This window comes from Vicia villosa, linkage group LG5, assembly GCF_029867415.1.
Source record: "Vicia villosa cultivar HV-30 ecotype Madison, WI linkage group LG5, Vvil1.0, whole genome shotgun sequence".
Taxonomy (NCBI): domain Eukaryota; kingdom Viridiplantae; phylum Streptophyta; class Magnoliopsida; order Fabales; family Fabaceae; genus Vicia; species Vicia villosa.
In genome coordinates, this window is record NC_081184.1 from 114,292,299 (window position 1) to 114,311,195 (window position 18,897).

The 18,897-nt window shown below is 34.1% G+C and overlaps 3 protein-coding genes across 5 annotated transcripts; 2 read left to right on the forward strand and 1 right to left on the reverse strand.

Annotated features, from left to right (window-relative positions):
* Positions 1 to 200: 200 nt before the first annotated feature.
* Positions 201 to 2,865, reverse strand: LOC131602062 (protein FAR1-RELATED SEQUENCE 5-like). Of its 3 annotated transcripts, none has more exons than XM_058874057.1 (3): positions 2,735 to 2,865; positions 817 to 1,379; positions 201 to 737 (listed from the first exon to the last, which is right to left on the reverse strand). In XM_058874057.1, coding segments are annotated over exons 1-3 (768 nt in total). In that variant the 5' UTR covers positions 2,736 to 2,865; the 3' UTR covers positions 201 to 533. The 3 variants fall into 3 exon arrangements, with proteins under 3 accessions (XP_058730040.1, XP_058730041.1, XP_058730042.1); XM_058874058.1 differs by having other exon boundaries at positions 817 to 1,420; positions 2,735 to 2,856; XM_058874059.1 differs by having other exon boundaries at positions 817 to 1,396; positions 2,735 to 2,854.
* Positions 2,866 to 2,923: 58 nt separating this feature from the next.
* LOC131602061 (uncharacterized CRM domain-containing protein At3g25440, chloroplastic) lies at positions 2,924 to 5,450 on the forward strand. Its single transcript, XM_058874056.1, has 4 exons — positions 2,924 to 3,161; positions 3,348 to 3,687; positions 4,175 to 4,576; positions 4,910 to 5,450. Exons 1-4 carry the CDS (start codon positions 3,070 to 3,072, stop codon positions 5,336 to 5,338), a joined length of 1,263 nt encoding a protein of 420 aa, XP_058730039.1. The 5' UTR covers positions 2,924 to 3,069; the 3' UTR covers positions 5,339 to 5,450.
* A 4,513-nt stretch (positions 5,451 to 9,963) lies between these two features.
* LOC131602063 (fructokinase-2-like) lies at positions 9,964 to 12,256 on the forward strand. The gene is made up of 3 exons (XM_058874060.1): positions 9,964 to 10,514; positions 11,484 to 11,816; positions 11,899 to 12,256. Exons 1-3 carry the CDS (start codon positions 10,098 to 10,100, stop codon positions 12,142 to 12,144), a joined length of 996 nt encoding a protein of 331 aa, XP_058730043.1. The 5' UTR covers positions 9,964 to 10,097; the 3' UTR covers positions 12,145 to 12,256.
* The last annotated feature ends 6,641 nt before the right edge of the window (positions 12,257 to 18,897 follow it).

Genomic DNA, 18,897 nt, shown 5'->3' on the forward strand with positions numbered 1-18,897 from the left:
TGCTCAGCTGCTTGGATTAAGGAATTGGATCGGTAATACTCTATTGGTTTCTAATTTTTCAAAATTTATTGATTTCTAAATCTTGGTTGACTTAATTATTATGTGGATGAAAAATGCCCTAACATGATGTTGTTTTACTGTAAAAAAAAAAAAAAAAAAAAAACTTAGAAACTTTACAGAAGGCACAGGCTTGGATCAAATTTAACAAAATCAGAAGTTGAATACTCAAGCTTTTATAAGGGCATTTGAATGCCTTTTATGAGTTATCACAATTGTTTGCAGCTACTTCATATGAATGGACTCAAATGACCTATACTCTATACATTTGATTTGATTGAACTAGTTTCTTCAACTAAACCAAAATATTACAGCATACAATGAATACTGTTAACACACTGAACTACCGCACCAACCGATACTAAAAGCAGATACCTAATGTCAGCAGTAATTATCAGATATTATTGCACACCTCACCACTGACAGTAGATTGAATATTATTAATAAGTAAAAAACTAGATAATTGAAAGGTGAACCTATGAATGATTGTGTTCTTCTTCTTTAGGTTCCATCTGCTTCACACTGTCTACTATGTGTTGTATTTTCTTTGAAAGGCTCACATTGTGCTCCTCGATATAATCGAATATCACTTCAAGTTGTCTTTTATAAGTCACTGACCGCTTTTTCTCGATTGCCAATTGCTGAGATAGTTCGCGGATTTTATCGTGCTCGCTCTGAGACTGACATGAAACAAAAGATGTAGTAAGTAGGGGGGAAAATTAAATTGATAAGAGTGCATGAAAACTTATAGGAACTGACCGGATATTGTTCAAACATGCAATCCCTTCTACCACTTCCAGGATTCAAGGGATGAGTGTGCTCCTTCACAAACTTCGTAACAACCCATTTACCAGAACCAACTTTCCTCACCATAATCATTGCCCTGCAACCAACCCTTGTCTCTGCCCTTTGCCTAACGATCTTTTCGCGCTTGTCGGGCATTCTGTAACCCTCTTTGTTGCAAACAAGAGCGCGTCCAATAGCAGTTCCGTCACGCCTTGACCGCGAGAGTTTGCTTACACGTATGATGAATCCAACCTCGGCTGCGTATGCATTATAAAATGCATGTGCTGCTGCTTCCGACTCAAACTCCTGACCCACATAGGGCTCGTCAGCAGAAGCGACCGATAGTGGGAGAACTTCCGAGGCTATTGTTAACGCTCCGGAGAAATCGTGAGTCATGTTACCATCTTGGTCTTGTTTGTAAGTTGGTTCGGCAGAACTTTCTTCTTCTCTGTTTACATCAGGCATGCTATCCACTTCAACCATGGCAGCATCTCTTAACGTATCACCATTAACAGAATCATCAATCCCTAACTCCACTGCAAGAACAAAAGATCTGCTATAATATAACCTTAGAAGCCTGGATACATAATACACAGATACAACACGAAACAGATAAGGGAATTTTTAAAACTCAAGACGTGACACGGCCAAGATACTTTAACAAACACACACAAACATGTGATGTGAAGTAAGGAAACACAACTAAAATGGTAAATAAATATTTTAAAAAGTCGCAATGACGCAATCAATGACGTGTTGTATCTGAGCTGAATGGCAATAGTATCGTTGGTTGGCAAGACGTAATGAAGACGCATTGAATTTTTTTTAAAGTAATAAAACAAATTATAATAAACTTTTTTGGGAGTGTATCGAGAAGTATCGGCTATGTGTCGGACACCGATACTTTTCCATTTTTGAAATCTATGTAATCAGTGGCAAGATAGCGGAAAGCGACGTGTCCGCTAAGTCACAAGTTAAGAGAAACAATACAAGAAGCTCACTATACACATAAAAGCTAGAAAAAAACAAAGAAGAATCAACAACATTAAAGACATATTCATAACTAATAATTAAAGTTCATTGCTATCAATATTCAAACCCAATATAAAGCAGACGAGTTTTATGGCCTAGAAGTTTAGAATAACTCGTCTAAATATTTAAAATACAAGTGATTCCATTCCTTTAATGGAATCACTATCTCTAAGGCGAGGATGACTGCTACAAAGCTGTAAAATGCGAGGACGGGGAGATGAAGTTGTTTTGAAGGCGAAAATGACAAGACAGGAGGGATCAAGTTACTATAAAGCCATTAGGAAGAACTTATTTATAGCTCATCAAGGTTTATCTCATGAAAGGGATTACAAAAACAGCTTATGAATTATGATTAATTTTAAGATTATTGCTCCAAGAAGCTTATGAACACTATTTACCGTGTTTATACTCTCCACTTTTCGATTCCCATTCGTACCAAATTCTATTTTACAGTAAAAACAAAAGTTGAGAACACAAAAAACTTTTCAGTGTGTATATCCAAAGGCCAAAGTACTCAGAAAACTTCACTAACAGAACATAACAAAACATCTAACATGGATAATACGTATAGTATATTGTTCTCAAATATAAAAAAAAACATGACATGCACATTTCTATCATAAAAACATGTCATACACCAAAATCAGGCTTCAATTTTGAGTTAATTTCTCTATAACCTTTGAAATACCATAGAAACATAAACAAAGAAGATTCAACATCTTCCAATTCAGCTACTTATACAGTTATTATTCCCCAAATCACAAGAAAACAAAAAAAAAACCCTAAAATCTCACGTGAATAAAAATCATCAATAGAATTTCAACAAAACACAATAACTAAACAATAAAAATACACTCACTCAGAAAATCGATGATCGTGAAAATCGGAAGCTAGAAATTATGATTCTACGATGAGTGTCGCTTCAGAGAGAAACACCGGAATACAAAAGAATAGATTTACCTAAGGTAAGGCACATATAGTTCCCAAGTGTCCCTTTTACGTGTCAAAATCCTATCGGTATTTATCTCTGAAAAAGTCAACATTTTATATTGACCCAGTTAAAAATTGACACGTGTTTTATTAAATGGATCCTAGCCCGTAAGATATAACCCACCCGATCCAATACGGGTGGTGCACCAGAACAACACCAACACAGTCACAACACATTCATCGAGTTTTTCTTCGTCTCTCACCATGGCAGCTTCTTCGCTGTTCCGCGTTATTCAGAGAGGTTCCAATGTTATCAAATCCTCGTATGCTGCTACCTCGTTTTTGGTCTCTCCCAGGTTCTTTCTCATTCCTCTTATTACAACATGTTTCATTGGTTATGGTTATAGTTAATTCACAAGTTAAAAATCAGATTTTTATGATTGTTATGAATAATACATTCAGTTAGCTAAAATGGGTTGTTGAAAGTTGAAGACTTTGAATTGAAACTTCAATTAAATTGCACTTTTTTTTTTGTGTTTTAGGTTAGTTGGGAGGGGTCAATTGTATTGTATTGGTTCTCCATTGAGGGATTGTGTGCCTTTTGAGAAGCAAGGTTTTTGGTGGGGTTTGAGGGGGTTGAGTTATGGGAAGGTTAATCTTGTGATAAGGGATGGGAAGACAAAGTTTGAGACTCATGAGGTTGAGGCTCCTAGGAAAGATAAGTGGAAGACTAAGAAGAGGTTGAAGATGCAGAGGAAGAGAGAGAAGGAGAAGAGGAAAGCGGCGAATAGGAGAGATCCTCGTCGACTTGGTGTTAAAGGGAAGAAGAAGAAGCAGAAGTTTGCTAGTCCTGAAGAGAGAATCAAGTTCAAGATTGACAATGTAAGCTCGTCGTTTGGTTGTATGTTCTTTTTCTTTATTGTTACACTAGATACGACACTGATATGTAGATACCGATAATAATTTAAAACAATGTTAAGTGTTTGAAGAGTGTCGGTGTGTTACATAGGTGCCAACCTTTTTGCAGCATACCGCTTCTTCATTTGTTTAATTTTAATGGCTTTTTCGTTTGGCTGCTTTGATATATGTTGATCTCATGAATGATTAAGTGTGTGCTCAGATAAGTGCTTGGCGAACAAACTTGAATTTGAAAATTAAATTGTTGACACAGTGGTTTGTGTTTTCAAAACACAAGTCCATGCAAAACTCAAGTGTAAATTCTTTTCAACTTGATGCAAAAGCTACATTTTCTCACTCTAGTCAATCTGAGAGTTGAAGGAAAATCAATTTTTACTCAAAGTAATCGACCATATAATTTTGTCTTTAGATATTGTACTCAAATTTTGTCGGACTCTGATCTTAATCCCAGGCGAGAGTCAAAGAAGCGTTGCTCATTGAAAGACTCAAACGATATGAAGTTGCTAAAGCACATGGTCCAGATGTAAAACCAGACGGCTTGACGGGGGAGGAACGGTTTTATCTAAAGAAAATGGCTCAGAAGAGTTCTAATTATCTTCAAGTTGGAAGAAGAGGATTATTTGGAGGGGTTATTCTCAATATGCATATGCATTGGAAGAAACATGAGACTGTTAAGTGCATATGCAAACCTTGTAAACCTGGTCAAGTACATGAGTATGCACAAGAACTTGCCAGATTGAGTGGCGGTATTCCAATTCACATCATTGGTGATGACACTATAATATTTTATCGCGGAAAGAACTATATACAACCTGAGGTTATGTCGCCGGTAGATACATTATCCAAGAAAAAGGTGTGTTTTTGTGCTTTTTAATATGAATCTCTTCAATAGTTTAATTTTTTTATCACATCATTTAAAAAGAATTGGAAATACAACATAATTTTTCGGCATTGTTAAATAGCAGCTATAACAATGCTATGCATACGAAATTTGAACAAGTTGCTATTTTTCTATAGCAACTATAGCGGTGATATAACACTGCCGTGTAGCGGAATTTGAATAAACTACTATTTTCCAAGATCTGCGATTGAGAATGCAGATTTTTGGAGGGACATGTTTTTTTCAACGATTTATGAGTGTCTAATTTTCTTTTTTAATTCTCTTTTTTTTTTTTTTTAACGGCAGGCACTTGAAAAATCAAAGTATGAGCAATCACTCGAGTCAGTGAGACGCTTCATTGCTATTGCGGAGAAAGAATTGGAGCTATATCATAGACATGTTGCACTTTATGGCGACCCTAGCAACCGTAATCCCTTATCTATACTCGACGGTCCTAGTGGAAGCTCCAACGAAAAGAGGAATCATGATGAAAAGAACCTTGACTTGAGTAGCTATTATCTGTCAGAGACAGAAGCAGATTCCTCACAGACGGACCTATCAGAATCCGAAGATAACTTTGAAAATGGAAACTTGTCAACGAGTGAATCAGATTCTGAAGAAGAAGAAGAAGAAGAAGAAGACAGCATGTTGGGTTCGGATGATGATGATGATCAAGAAAGAGAAGTATCAACATCTAAACATACCCATCATCTCAAGAATCAACTTATATCTTAACAAATTCCCTTCTCTGGAGATTAGTTATATATTTTTTTAAGAGCTGCATAGAGTAAACCAAACCAAAATGTACATACAAAATTTTGTTTATAAAAGGAGAATTTGTTGACCAGTGTAGTCTTTTGATTTGATGCAAGTTTCTTAAAAGCCAAAGTGCTTTTCAGGGTGGAAAAAAGTTCCTTCCCATTCATGATGAGGACATGCATGGCCATTGTTTGTGTTTGCTTAGGATATAATCTTAGACAAGTGTTAGAAGTTTCAAATAGCTTAAAGTAGAATAAAACTTATTGAGTGATTCTAATTCCAAATGCAAGCAATGGTCTATAATATAATATAATGGATTTGTGGTGAATGAATGATATTGATACCTCAGCTAATTTTTCGAAACCTCAGTTAATGATAACATTACATGTTAACTTAAAAATGACTTAAATCATTAACGGTGTCTCTTGTAGAAGGCTCCTCCATTTTAATTGTAGGCAGCAATCAAATTGTCCATTTTGAAAGTAGAGTTTTGAGGTGTCTTCTCCCACTTATGATATTTTCTCAATCATTTATGCTACCTTTACACAAATACTTATATACACAAATATTATTTATTATAGTAAAAGTATATATTTTTTAATATATATTTTATAACACAAATATTAAAATTGTATCATTTATCAATTTTATTATTGTATTAATAGAAAAAATACGTGTTGTTAACCATTTCAGTACTTCATTAATCAATAAAATATATAGAAATAATCACTTTCAAACATTAAATTATAAATTATTTTTACCAATCTTTATACTTTATTAATCAATTTTATTTCACTACTTAAGTCTAAATCTATTTTGTACGTACCAGAACTCATTAGTATATATTTACATTTTGTCATGACTTGAACCATGGACCTCCAACTCCTTTCAACTTTTAACTCAATTATTTCAAGTCGGCTGATCTACTCATCCCGTCCAAAATTATGAATCGTATTAACCAACATTTTGCACATTATTAATCAAAGTTGACTTGCCACATAAAACTTTATTATTTGATGATAGGTCACTCGATAACCAAATTATAAACTATGTTAACCAACTTTGTTTTTTCACTAAAGACTACATTTTAATGTCAAAACACCTATTAACAACTATGAATTGTATTAACCAAAATTTTACACACTATTAACCAAATTTGTTTTAGAGAAAAAGTAAAGATAGAAAAAGGTCAAAATCATGAATGTCACTATTTACAGTATTTGTAAACATTGAGAAATAGTGTAAGTGTATGAATTGTGTTAAAATATCAATTTTCTTTCTTAATCCAACTTTCCGAGGTTTTGTGAAAATATGTATTTCCGGTAGTATATTTTAACATGTTTAAATGAGTATGTATATCGAGAAACTGTCTATAGAATTGGGGATTACTAATCCCACCGCAAGTGGTGGAAAAGCACTCTATGAAAATTTTATATTTCCTATCAGATCTTAGAGATGCATCTTCAGGCGCACCCTTCGCTTCAGCCAAAACGTTAAAACTGAGTCACACCCAATATATTTTCCAAATTTTATTCAGGAGATGCATCTTTGGAATAACTCAATGTACACACCACATATCCCTCACTGAAACGTATTTTTTACATAAATTGTTCCGAAGTGCATCTTTGTATTCAGTCCAGACAGAATCCAAAGACGCGTCTTTGTAACCACACCAGACAGTAGTTTTTTTTACTTTGATATAGATAAACTCTGGTGAATTAGACGATATGTTATAACTATATTATCATTTTCTATTTTTTGTATAAACTAAACCATACAACCGATATGAAGAAAATGACACACACACACACACACACACACACACACACACACACACACACACACACACACATATATATATATATATATATATATATATATATATATATATATATATAAAGTAATAAATCTAGAGTTGGCAATGAAGTCGAAATAAGTCAAAACAAAATACATCGAATAATAAATCTAGAGTATAAATACTATAAACTACTGCGTATGACGGACTCGGGACCCACTGTTCCTACGTTACCTCCTGTAATGCAGTGTCTCCGACATCATTGTATCTACAACGTCAGTGGCCTCAGAGTCATCTGGAAAGAGCCCTCAGTCAATACCCGTCTTCCCAAACTCTAGGATACGACGACATCTAGGCAACACATCCACAACATGAGCAGCTCTAGCCTGTTCCTCTTCTGGTATCTCCTAATGAGCTGACCTAGGTGGATCTCTAGGAGCATAATGTATCATAAAAGGATGTGACATCATGAAGAACCATCGAATGTAACCATCTACATAGCTCCAGTCGTTTGGAGCTTTGGTACTAAATGCCTCCTCCATTACCAGATGATTAAGATAATCATCAAACATAGCATATGTATCTCTACGTGTCATAGTGGGAGGAGCAGACACAAAAGGGTCTCTAGGAATAAATTGCATGTAGATGAACTGCCGCATGATGTGTTCAGACAAATGAGGATACGTTAGACGCGAGTCGTAAGCCAACCATCAAGGGTGGAAGGTAGTGTCCTCCAAAGGACGGGTCTCATGGTGAGTGACATAAGAATGGAAGTGTATGTCATCTGCTACCAAGCGGTCAAGATACACTTGGTATGACTTCGTCGCATGATTTCCTCTGAGAGGGACGGATGCAAAAGCACGTGGCATATCCTCATTGTATGTCAAAACATATGACCAGCCGAATATGCGTAGGAAATGTCAATCTGTTGAAGAATCCGATAGCATATGGAAGAAGTAAACACATCGAAATGATATTTTATCATCTTCAAGAGCAAATAGCAAATGAGAAGATGAACTTGGAACATTGACTGAGAATCATATTGCATGCATCATGACGAAGGGTGTGCAGGTCATACTGTTCAAGAAATTGAGAACTATGATGAATGTGGATAGCTTAGACACAATAAATCAGGTGGTGTGTTGAAAGTGTAGTTCTTTGTATCAAAGAAAGTAATTTGACAGAGTTTGTTGTTGTCGAAATCCTTATGTGTCGAAGGAAGCTATCAAAATGTTGAAGCTGAATTAAACTTAGCATTTTGTTTGAATGTTTTAGCCGAGTTAGTTAGTTAGTTAGTTAGATATTGTTTGGTGTATGCAATCTCAGCTATAAATAGGGAGGTACCCTATCATTTGTAAAGTATTGAAGAAAAGTTGAATACTAATTTTCAGTTTTGAATGCTAAGAGAGAGAAAAACTATGCATGATTCTTCTTCTTCCCTTTTCTCCCAAATCCTAATTTCTCTTATCTTTCTCTAATTCATCTTTCTTCCTTCTCAAATTTATGTTATACGTGAGTCATCTTGCAATCAAAGTGTAGTTGATTCACTCGAGTGAAGAGTGGAGAATAAGAGGCAAAATCAACAAAAAAAATTAATTCTTGTTTATTAAAATTTATTCAAATTTATTCAAAGATTGAAGATTAATAAATATCTATTTTTTTTTGTAACTTCAGGTATAATCTTGAAAGTTTCTCATCCAATTTAGTCTCACTAAAAACTTGGATCCATGGTCTGGACATTGAATCACTAATTAACAATTTATACATTATTTATAATTAGTGCTATAATTTTTGAATCACTAATTAACTACTCCCTCCGTCTCATAATAAGTGTCTCATTCATTTGCATTTTTTTCTTGTCTCAAATTAATTGTCCATTTACAATGCCAATACATCAATCATTATTATTTTTCCACTATTATACCCCTATTTATTAACTTTCACGTTATTCAACTACTATTAATAGGGATATTCTAGTAAATGACATTAACTTTTTTATTAAAACCAACACATTCAATCATTTTCTTAAAAACCGCGCATTGCTCAAATAAGACATTTATTATGAGACGGAGGGAGTATTACTTTTTTTTTTTGTTATTTATACTTTTTTTTATTGATGGGATCTTACTAATTCTTTAATTTTTAATTTTTTTTTATTATGAAATGTTATGATATACTCCCTCCGTTTTTTATTATAAGTCGTTTTAGACTTTTCACACCGATTAAGAAAAATAATAATTGTTGTATGAAAATGAGAAATTATGAAGTTTTTTACAAAATTATCCTTCATTAATGACATGTGAAAGATAAATTTATATAATTGAAATGAGAGAGAATAATAAATATTTAAGGATATAATAGGAAAAATAACATTAATTATTCATTGGAATCGGAAAACAACTTATATTAAAATAGAAAATATTTTTCCAAAACGACTTATAATAAAAAACGGAGGAGTAGTAACATTGATTCTTTAAATTTAAAGAATAAAATTTATTGAAACCATTTGAAAAGTAGATAATTGACATTAAATATTATTATTTTGAGTCAAACAATTAAATAATTATTAAAATAACGTGTAAATAAAATAATATGAATTGATAAAGTTAAATATATATTATTTATTTATTGAAGAAAAAAATAATTGAAACTACTTAAAGATAATTAAAAGCAATGTTGCAATTTAAGCTCACAAAATATAACACCAACACTAACAAAATTCTCCTATTAGATGTTTATCAAAAAAAAAAAAAAAAAAAATTCTCCTATTAGATAGGTCTTGGTGACTTCAAATCCAAATCAATTTATCCCTATTCATCGAGTATTTTGTTCCTAAATCTTTTATAAACTCCACGTAATCAACTCTCATATCTCTCTCTCTCTCTCTCTCTCTCTCTCTCTCTCTCTCTCAAATTACTCTCCATTCTCTCACACCTCCCCATGGCCTCCAACAACTCCCTCCTCCCCGCCACCGGCGAAGGTCTCATCGTCAGTTTCGGCGAGATGCTAATCGACTTCGTCCCCACCGCTTCTGGCGTCTCCCTCGCCGAGGCTCCCGGTTTCCTCAAAGCCCCCGGCGGCGCACCAGCTAACGTTGCGATCGCCGTCTCCAGACTCGGCGGAAAATCCGCCTTCGTCGGAAAACTCGGCGATGACGAATTCGGTCACATGCTCGCCGGGATCTTGAAGGAGAACAACGTCAGAGCCGACGGCATAAACTTCGACAAAGGCGCTCGCACTGCACTCGCTTTCGTCACCCTACGCTCCGACGGTGAACGTGAATTCATGTTCTACAGAAACCCTAGCGCCGATATGCTTCTTACACCAGAAGATCTCAATCTTGAACTCATCAGATCTGTATGCAAATTTTCCTCTCAAATTTTCTGTTTTTATTTCGACTTGATTTTCTTATTTCTGGAAATTTTGGTAGTGTAGTTATGATTCTGTTTCACGCGCGTTATTAACTGGATATTGCTGACTCGGCTTCCATGCTGTGGGTCCCTCAGTGGATCTAGCATACACCAATGTCCAATATAACGTACTAAAATTGTTTTTTTAAAATTAAAATTAAATAATTATAATTTTTTATAGTTATTGTGTCTTTGTCACGTGAGTGTTTAATTAATACTATATAAAATATTAATACGCGTGCTCTTCACGCTCTAGACCGAGGATGTGCTTGGATCTTGCTTGAAGTAGAAGTATTATTGTGTAGCAATCATTTACTTACTTTGACTTTACGTGCTTTTATAATTGTTTTTTTTTTTTTGTATTTTTATTTTATTTTAAAATAACCCTAAATAAGCATTTTTATTTTGTGATATATATAAAATAATGCGCCACATCAAACTACCCATTTTCAAATTAATAAAATTTCCAACAAAAAATCTGATTCAGACCAGTTGGCGCCTGTTCTCAAAATTGTACTAAGTGGCACATGTATTCAGCAAATAAAATAAAAATGAATATCAATTGGCGCATGCATACAACAAATGAACATTGGCGCTAATGGAACTTGCGCATGCATATAGCACCAGTAAGTATGCACCAATTGATCCGGCGCATGCTCTTTGTTGTGAATTGTTTGAAACATGGATAATTTGGTATATATTTGAGAAAGATGGCAATTTGGAAATTAAGTTAGAAAAGATGATTATTTTGAAAAAAATCGTATTTTGTTGTGGCGCATTATTTTATTTTTTGAATCAATTTTCATGACTAAAGAAATACTAACGATATCTATGTAGCATCGATAATTTATTCATTTTTCCAAATTATTATTGTGCTTCATATGCAATATTTGAGTTCTGAAACTTGATTTTTCAGGCAAAAGTGTTCCATTATGGATCAATAAGTTTGATCGTGGAGCCATGCAGATCAGCACATCTGAAAGCCATGGAAGTTGCGAAAGAAGCAGGGTGCTTACTCTCGTATGACCCAAATCTCCGGCTACCATTATGGCCGTCACCGGAGGAAGCCCGGAAGCAAATACTCAGTATATGGGACAAGGCTGATCTCATCAAGGTCAGTGATGTGGAGCTGGAATTTTTAACAGGGAGTGATAAAATTGATGATGCTTCTGCTCTCTCTTTGTGGCACCCCAATTTGAAGTTGCTTCTTGTAACTCTCGGTGAAAATGGTTCCAGATACTATACCAAGGTAAAAAAAGACCTAATCTTTAACTTTTACTTTGTCCCTTTTCTTTATCAACCTTCATTGTATAACTTGTAGAATTTTTCAGAATTTCAATGGATCGGTAGATGCTTTCCATGTTAACACTGTTGATACAACTGGAGCTGGTGATTCATTTGTTGGAGCTCTGTTGGGAAAAATTGTAGATGATCAGTCCATACTTGAAGATGAAGCAAGGTTAAGGGAAGTGCTCAAATTTGCAAATGCATGTGGAGCAATTACAACTACTAAAAAAGGAGCAATTCCAGCTCTTCCCACAGAAGCTGATGTTCTCAGCCTGATCAAAAAGGCATAGAAATTTAGTACAATTGTCATTTTGTTTTCTTTTTTTATGTATATTTTTTTCACCTTTGCATTCTTCTGCTGGAGTTGCTTCCTATCAATTTAAGATGGTTTTTCTCTCTTAATTTAGTTTGTTATTTTTTATTTTGTTTTATTTCCTTTCTGAATCAATGGTAAGATATCATTTTGACTTGCTAACAAATGTTTTGAAAGCAGTAGTTGAAATAAAATTTGAGTTCACTGTGATGTTTTGGTGTTTAAATCCTTTCTCAAATAGAAACAGAATCCTTTCTTTCTATTAAAGCAATAAATAGTGGCACAACTATGGCTGATTGAGTCAACTGCTGGTATATATTGACATGAAGATCATATACAATAAAGTAACAACTTGTGGATAAAAAATAAGAGAGCCTCGTCATATTTTCATATTCATAAACCAAATAAAATTAACAGTGATTCTAAGAAGATGTCATGTGTGTACCTTTAATTTCCCTTCAAGATTATATTTGGGATGTGAGCAATTTTGGGCCATGTTGCACTAGCTCGTGTCTCGCATTCTTTAACTAACAAGGGACATACAATGATCTTTAGGGGTCTGTAATTTGGTAAGACGAGGCATTCCATCGTGAAGGGAAGCCAATAGTTTACATTCCAAGAGGGTGATATGCTGAAGTGACGAGACATCTTTTGTAGAAAATTCAACTTCTTTACACCCTTTCATTATAAGTGTTTGTAAGAAAACAAAACCACTTATGGAATGGAAAAGCCTTCCCAGTCCTTCTCAATACTGCAAATGAAGATATCTTAAATGCAGGGTCGGCCCAATGAATTAGGAGGCCCTGTTCTAATTTTAAAATTAATTTAAATTGAAAAAATTACAATTTTATTAATTAAAAAATAACGTATTAATCAAATAATCAACGAAATATTCAAAACACAATCTAAACTAATAATAGTATTATTTATACAACTTAAATTTTTTTAACTACATAGTCTTCATCTTAACATTTTTAAAAACAAATTCATCAATTAAGTTCATATTTTATTGTTTTAACTGCTATCAATGTTAATTCATTCAATATTTTCTCAAAAATTTCAACCCGTTGTGAAATTATGTTTCTAAATTAAATTATTATATTAGTAGTAAGAAAATCAATTTTATTAAGTAAAAGTATTAAGGAATTAATAATAAAAAATTGACAATTAGTAATAAAAAAATTAAGAATTAAAAATTTGCAAAAAAAAACTAAATTAAACAAAAATATATATTAATAACATTGACTCAAGAGTAAAAATTTAACTATTCTAATGTAATATCCACACTATTTGCATATTAACAAATTTTGTTAGAGGCATAAACTTAAAGCATCACGTGAACACCTATTAGTGCCTATGGTTTTATAACGTTAATATAATATATAATTTTACTTTTGTAAGTTGTAACAAGCTTTTGAAAATTATAGATAAAATTGCAAAATGTTGAGGCCCATATCTCACTCTCTCGTTTTCTTTTTCTTTATATAAAATTGGGCCCTCAGAATGTTGGGGCCCTGTTCTATAGCACAAGCTGCACTGGTTAAAGGCCGGGCCTGCTTAAATGCTTCAATTTTCCAATTGAATCACACAACTTACTTAAAGAGCAATGTGATAGCTTTAATACACGCAAAATTTTGAATTTTGAAATGACAGACAATTTCTTCTCATTCCAACTCTCTGAAAAGTTAGACAACAAAATCAAAGTTCGTGCCTTACTTGCATCCAATGACGCTAGCAAACTAATAGCATCACTTTTCAACATTACATACAAAAGACTTGTACAGGTATTTTTGTCGTACTATCCAAGTAACAACAATCACTTGCGGATAACTGCATTGCAAGATCATGTACTTAATCATGCATTTTGAAAATACGTATATCACCAAAACGATTTGATTACCAATGTCTTCCATGAGCTGTTTTTCATCTGAACATCAGAGATAATCTCGTGCCATCCATAGTTGAATCAACTCATCCTTCTTTATTTCCCAATCTTTAGGATATAAATAACAGTAAACAAAACATTGTCGTAGTTGAGGAGACAGGTTTTGGTAACTCAATTTGAACACAGGCACAAGGTCCAATCTTTATAATTTCTTTTTTATATTCTCCTCTTCCAATGATATCAGAGTCTAGCACATAAGAGCTAGTTTCCCTCTTAATATTGTTACTTTGCATAACCCCCACAATGTTTGGGTTTAGATTCAACCCAATCATATTTTTCAACTAACATCCAACATGGGATTTGACTTAAAGAATTTTTTCAAATTTATCTCCATATATTAGAATATTGATATAATGTTCCAACAATCTCCCTTTATGAGTTCTGTCTGTTAAATTTTGTTAAGAGTCTTTGCGATACGAATCGATTGTCGTTTCCGTATACTACGTTTTATTAACTTATTTTTGACCCGTGTGCGAAAGCGAAACAAATTGGCGTTGTTGTCGGGGAATTTAAAAACTTTGTCAATACCTTCACTTTTTATTTGTTCTGCACCATGAGGAAAAACATTAGTATCAACAAAAGGGATAATCCATTTGGACTAAAATTTCCCGCTTGAAAATTATAACCGCAAAACTTCGGTTCAGTGGATTGACCCTTTTGTTGTTACTGATGTTTTTCCTCATAGTGTAGTACAAATAAAAAGTAAAGGAAATGTCAAAGTTTTCAAGCAATTTAGAATGCAAGATGATAAAATAGTCAACACTTCTTTGAATTATCACACGAAATTTCAGTTAAGCCATGTCCTTAAACTGAGGAATATAATAAGATAATGGAGAGTAATTCCTATGCAAATGGATTTGGAAGTAATATGTATGTTATGGTTTATAGCAGACCGACCTGATGATGTAACACTCAAAACCCAGCCATAATTATTAAAGAAATTAATAAACAAAATACAACCATTTAAGGTGTCACACACTACAAAACATGATTTGTCCCATAACACGGGTTACAACAAAACATTTTAATGCACACACTTGCACTTAGGATGTTTACATGACATCAATTCATCGGATGTGTACTTGGGATGTTTACAGTGGCAGAGCTAGAAAAATTATGAAGTCTGGACAAAATCACTCACTCACGGGCAGAGATTAATTAGTGACATAAAAATCATATCATATGTATAAACAAAATATAGTTTCTTCAATAACTTTTCTCATTTCTTAAATTCGATTTCTATAACTCGATTTATCAAACACTTGGCGGGCAGAATACAATCAAAGGAAATAAGCAACAGGTAATGCTTACAGTGGGTATAACTTTTGAAGAAGAAGATATGAGGCTAATTATAGAGAAATAGTGTCTATGATAAAATGAAATCTATCGGATAAGATTGAAACAAATCTACTTTGAGTTCATTGGAGCTAGTGAAGAGTGAAAATGAATTGTCGTCTTGTTCATCGTGTTAAGAGAGAGAAAAGTTCCGTGGAAGTGATTTGAGGCGGTCGAGCCTGGGCAGCTACCTTACCTGGACGGGCGCTGGCTCCGCCACTAGATGTTTACACGACATCCAACTCATCTAGTATCATCGCAGTGGAAATACTCAATTAAAAACACACCAATTTAAATCTCATAATAACTTCATATTATAATTAAAAAACATTGACTCGTAAGTCTTCTCCAAATGCTTATCACACCAAAACAAAAGAATACGAGAGCATACATTGTCTCTCAAATTCTCAACATAAAATAAAGAAATGAAATTGCTCCCCAATGTTACATATTAGAGCATAACCAATACTAAAACAACGAAAATAAAAGAAATAGCTCCAAGAGCTAGCTTCCACTCATAGCAGCGTCTCTACTTTTGAATATCTGCACGATGTCCATGTAAAGGTAACATTCAAATATAAGGGGTGAGAAATCACAATAAATAATAAAAGGCATATACTCCAAGGTAGGATATCAACACATAACGTATTCTACACAATCTCAATCACAACATATCAATTATATTCTCACACCCAACTCACCAATCAATCACAACTCAACAAATATTACTAAAAAATGTGTGAAGATAAATTAGGATAATCAAAGTATCATTCACTTAGTCAATCATCAAGTTTATCAATGTGAGAACAAAATTCATTGACATTCATTTATATTTTATAAAGGACATGATAGATTCAACGGAGATTTAGGTTCAAAAAGTATCCTTAGAAGAAAATTCATCGAATATGTTTCCCAAATTATTGACAATATCAAGGTTTAAATATTGTTTGGACTTGATCAAATTTGTTAAAGAATGATTCAAGCTTTGGAGAGATTATCAAGGTGGTTGGTGGTTAAATTGACATTAAAGTCAAGGTGAAAAATTATTGTGATATGTCTTAAAACCTCAAGTGATAAAAGAAAAAAAAACATATTTCGATACTTCCTGTTTTTTGGACCTGTTTGCAAAATTTGACAATTATAAATATGGTTATCTTTCATTTATTGTTAACATGTGATGCATAAGGTATCAATTTTAGTGAGAAGAAAAAAACAATAAATTATTTATAATACTTTTCATTAGGGGTGGCAAACGGGCATGCCCGTCCCGTTTAGACCCGCCCCGCAAAAGCCCGCAAAAAAAACGGGACGGAGCGGGGCGATCATAGTTGAGGACGCGGGCCTAAAACCTTAACTCAGCCCGCAAAAAGATGAAGGCGGGGCGGGCTAAGCCCGCGGACACTGCAGTTTTTAGGCCTAAAAATGCAAAATTTATGTTAATGCACATGCCCTCAAAAGTCCACATAAAAAACAGGGCGGTACGGTCACACCAGAGGGTGAGGGCCTAAAACCTTGGCCTACCCCGCATAAAAGTGTGGGCAAAACGGGCATGTCCAACGAACTTGACCCGTTTTTTCACCCCTACTTTTCATAATGTTGCTACATCACCAAAGTTGAATGGGCTTAAAATATCTCTGAATATGCTAAATAGAGAGATTAAAAATAAAATCCTAGAATTTTTCTTTAAATAATTAATTTTTTCAATTTTTTCAATTTTTTTAAATAACCTTGTTTTCATAAATATTATCAAACTAACCACTTTTCAAACAAAAAAATAACATGTAGAGGATGTGTCACTGCATGTGGCGCATGCACTCTAATTTACACTGAGGTCCCATTGCATGTGGCACATGCTTATGTGTCATGCCACAGGAATGTGGCACATGCACTCTAATTTACACTCCATTGCATGTGGCACATGCTTATGTGTCATGCCACAGGCAGCGACGTATGCATTATAGTATTAAGAGCATGTGTCACACATGATGGCTCTTGTGTTGTTTTGTTCTTTTATAAATAAGACATTCATTTCCACCATTTACCACTCATCTCCTCAATTCACTCTTAAACATTTTTTCAAAAATGTCTTATATTATCAAAATAAATGCTCAACTTTTTTCCGCCAACAACGCCTCTGACGAAGATCTGATTTTGGAACACAAAGACTTTTGAGCATTTTCAGAGGAGTTTGATCAGTTGGTTAGATGGAGACATTCTTGACGGTGAAAATATTAGAAGAATTGATAGGTTTGTTACAGTGTTCAACCAAAATGGAGAAACTCGTTTATGAGAGCCTGTTAAACCCGACAAGGATGTTCGTATGATGAGGAATGGATCAACTGATATTGTCTTGATTGTTGAAATCTCGTAGATATTTTGAGGTGTTTTTGTTTATCGTATTGTTGTTTTATGCGTGGTTGTCTTTATTTTGTTGTACTTGAATGTTGTCTTGAATATGAAATAAAAGTTGAATTTAATATGAAATTTTATTCTTATAACAAATAAATTACATATCAAGAGTGACATACAATAATTATATTGCAGAGCTTGACCCAACATTGGGACAATTTTTTCGATTGTGTCTCAGTTGACGGCATGTACTGCATAATCTTACCATTTCTGTTTGCCGTATCCATTTCAGTTCGAATACGCGTGTTATTATGGCGGCCACTTTTCTTCCTTCGGATATGCGCATGGTGCCAAACAATGTCCCCTTGATAAATAGGTCAATAATCCTCCTTTGCAATCACCGAGAAGCTATTGTTGTAAACATTTAATACTTTTTTGACTTTGTAAATGGGGGATAGATGTTTGTAAGGGTCCTAGCGAGCATGTGAACATGTCGTTATGACATGGGAGCAAGGCATACGAAAGACTTGAAACTTTTCGCAATCACACCAACCTCTATCTAGTTTGACCTGATAGTATCCCTTTATTCTCCCCCCATTATGGTCCATTGTCTCTTGTACACTGAACCAACCTTTAATACGATCAAACATTGTAACATCGTGTGTGTTAGCTTTTGCAATTTTCTCATGAATAAATTTCATAGAGCTTTCACCAAACAAGTGCCCCGATTGTAACACTGACCTCTATTTTGAACTCTTGGTCTCAAACAGTAACCCAAACCTAAAATATGTTGCTCTCGTTAATGCGGTTATTGGTAGGTTTCTGATGCATTTAAAGACAAAGTTCATTGATTCCACAAGATTTGTTGACATGCGGCCCCATCGTTGACCATTGTCAAATGCCTCACATGACGAGTTAATAGAACCGTATTTACGACAAGTCTCCATCTAACCAACAAATCAAGCTCCTCTGAAATGCTCATCAAAAGCTTTGTTGGCGAAAAAAGAAGTTGAGCATATCTTTTGAAAATGTAAGACATTTTTTAAGAAATGTTTAAGAGTGAAATGAGAAGATGTGTGATAAATGGTGAAAATGAATGGC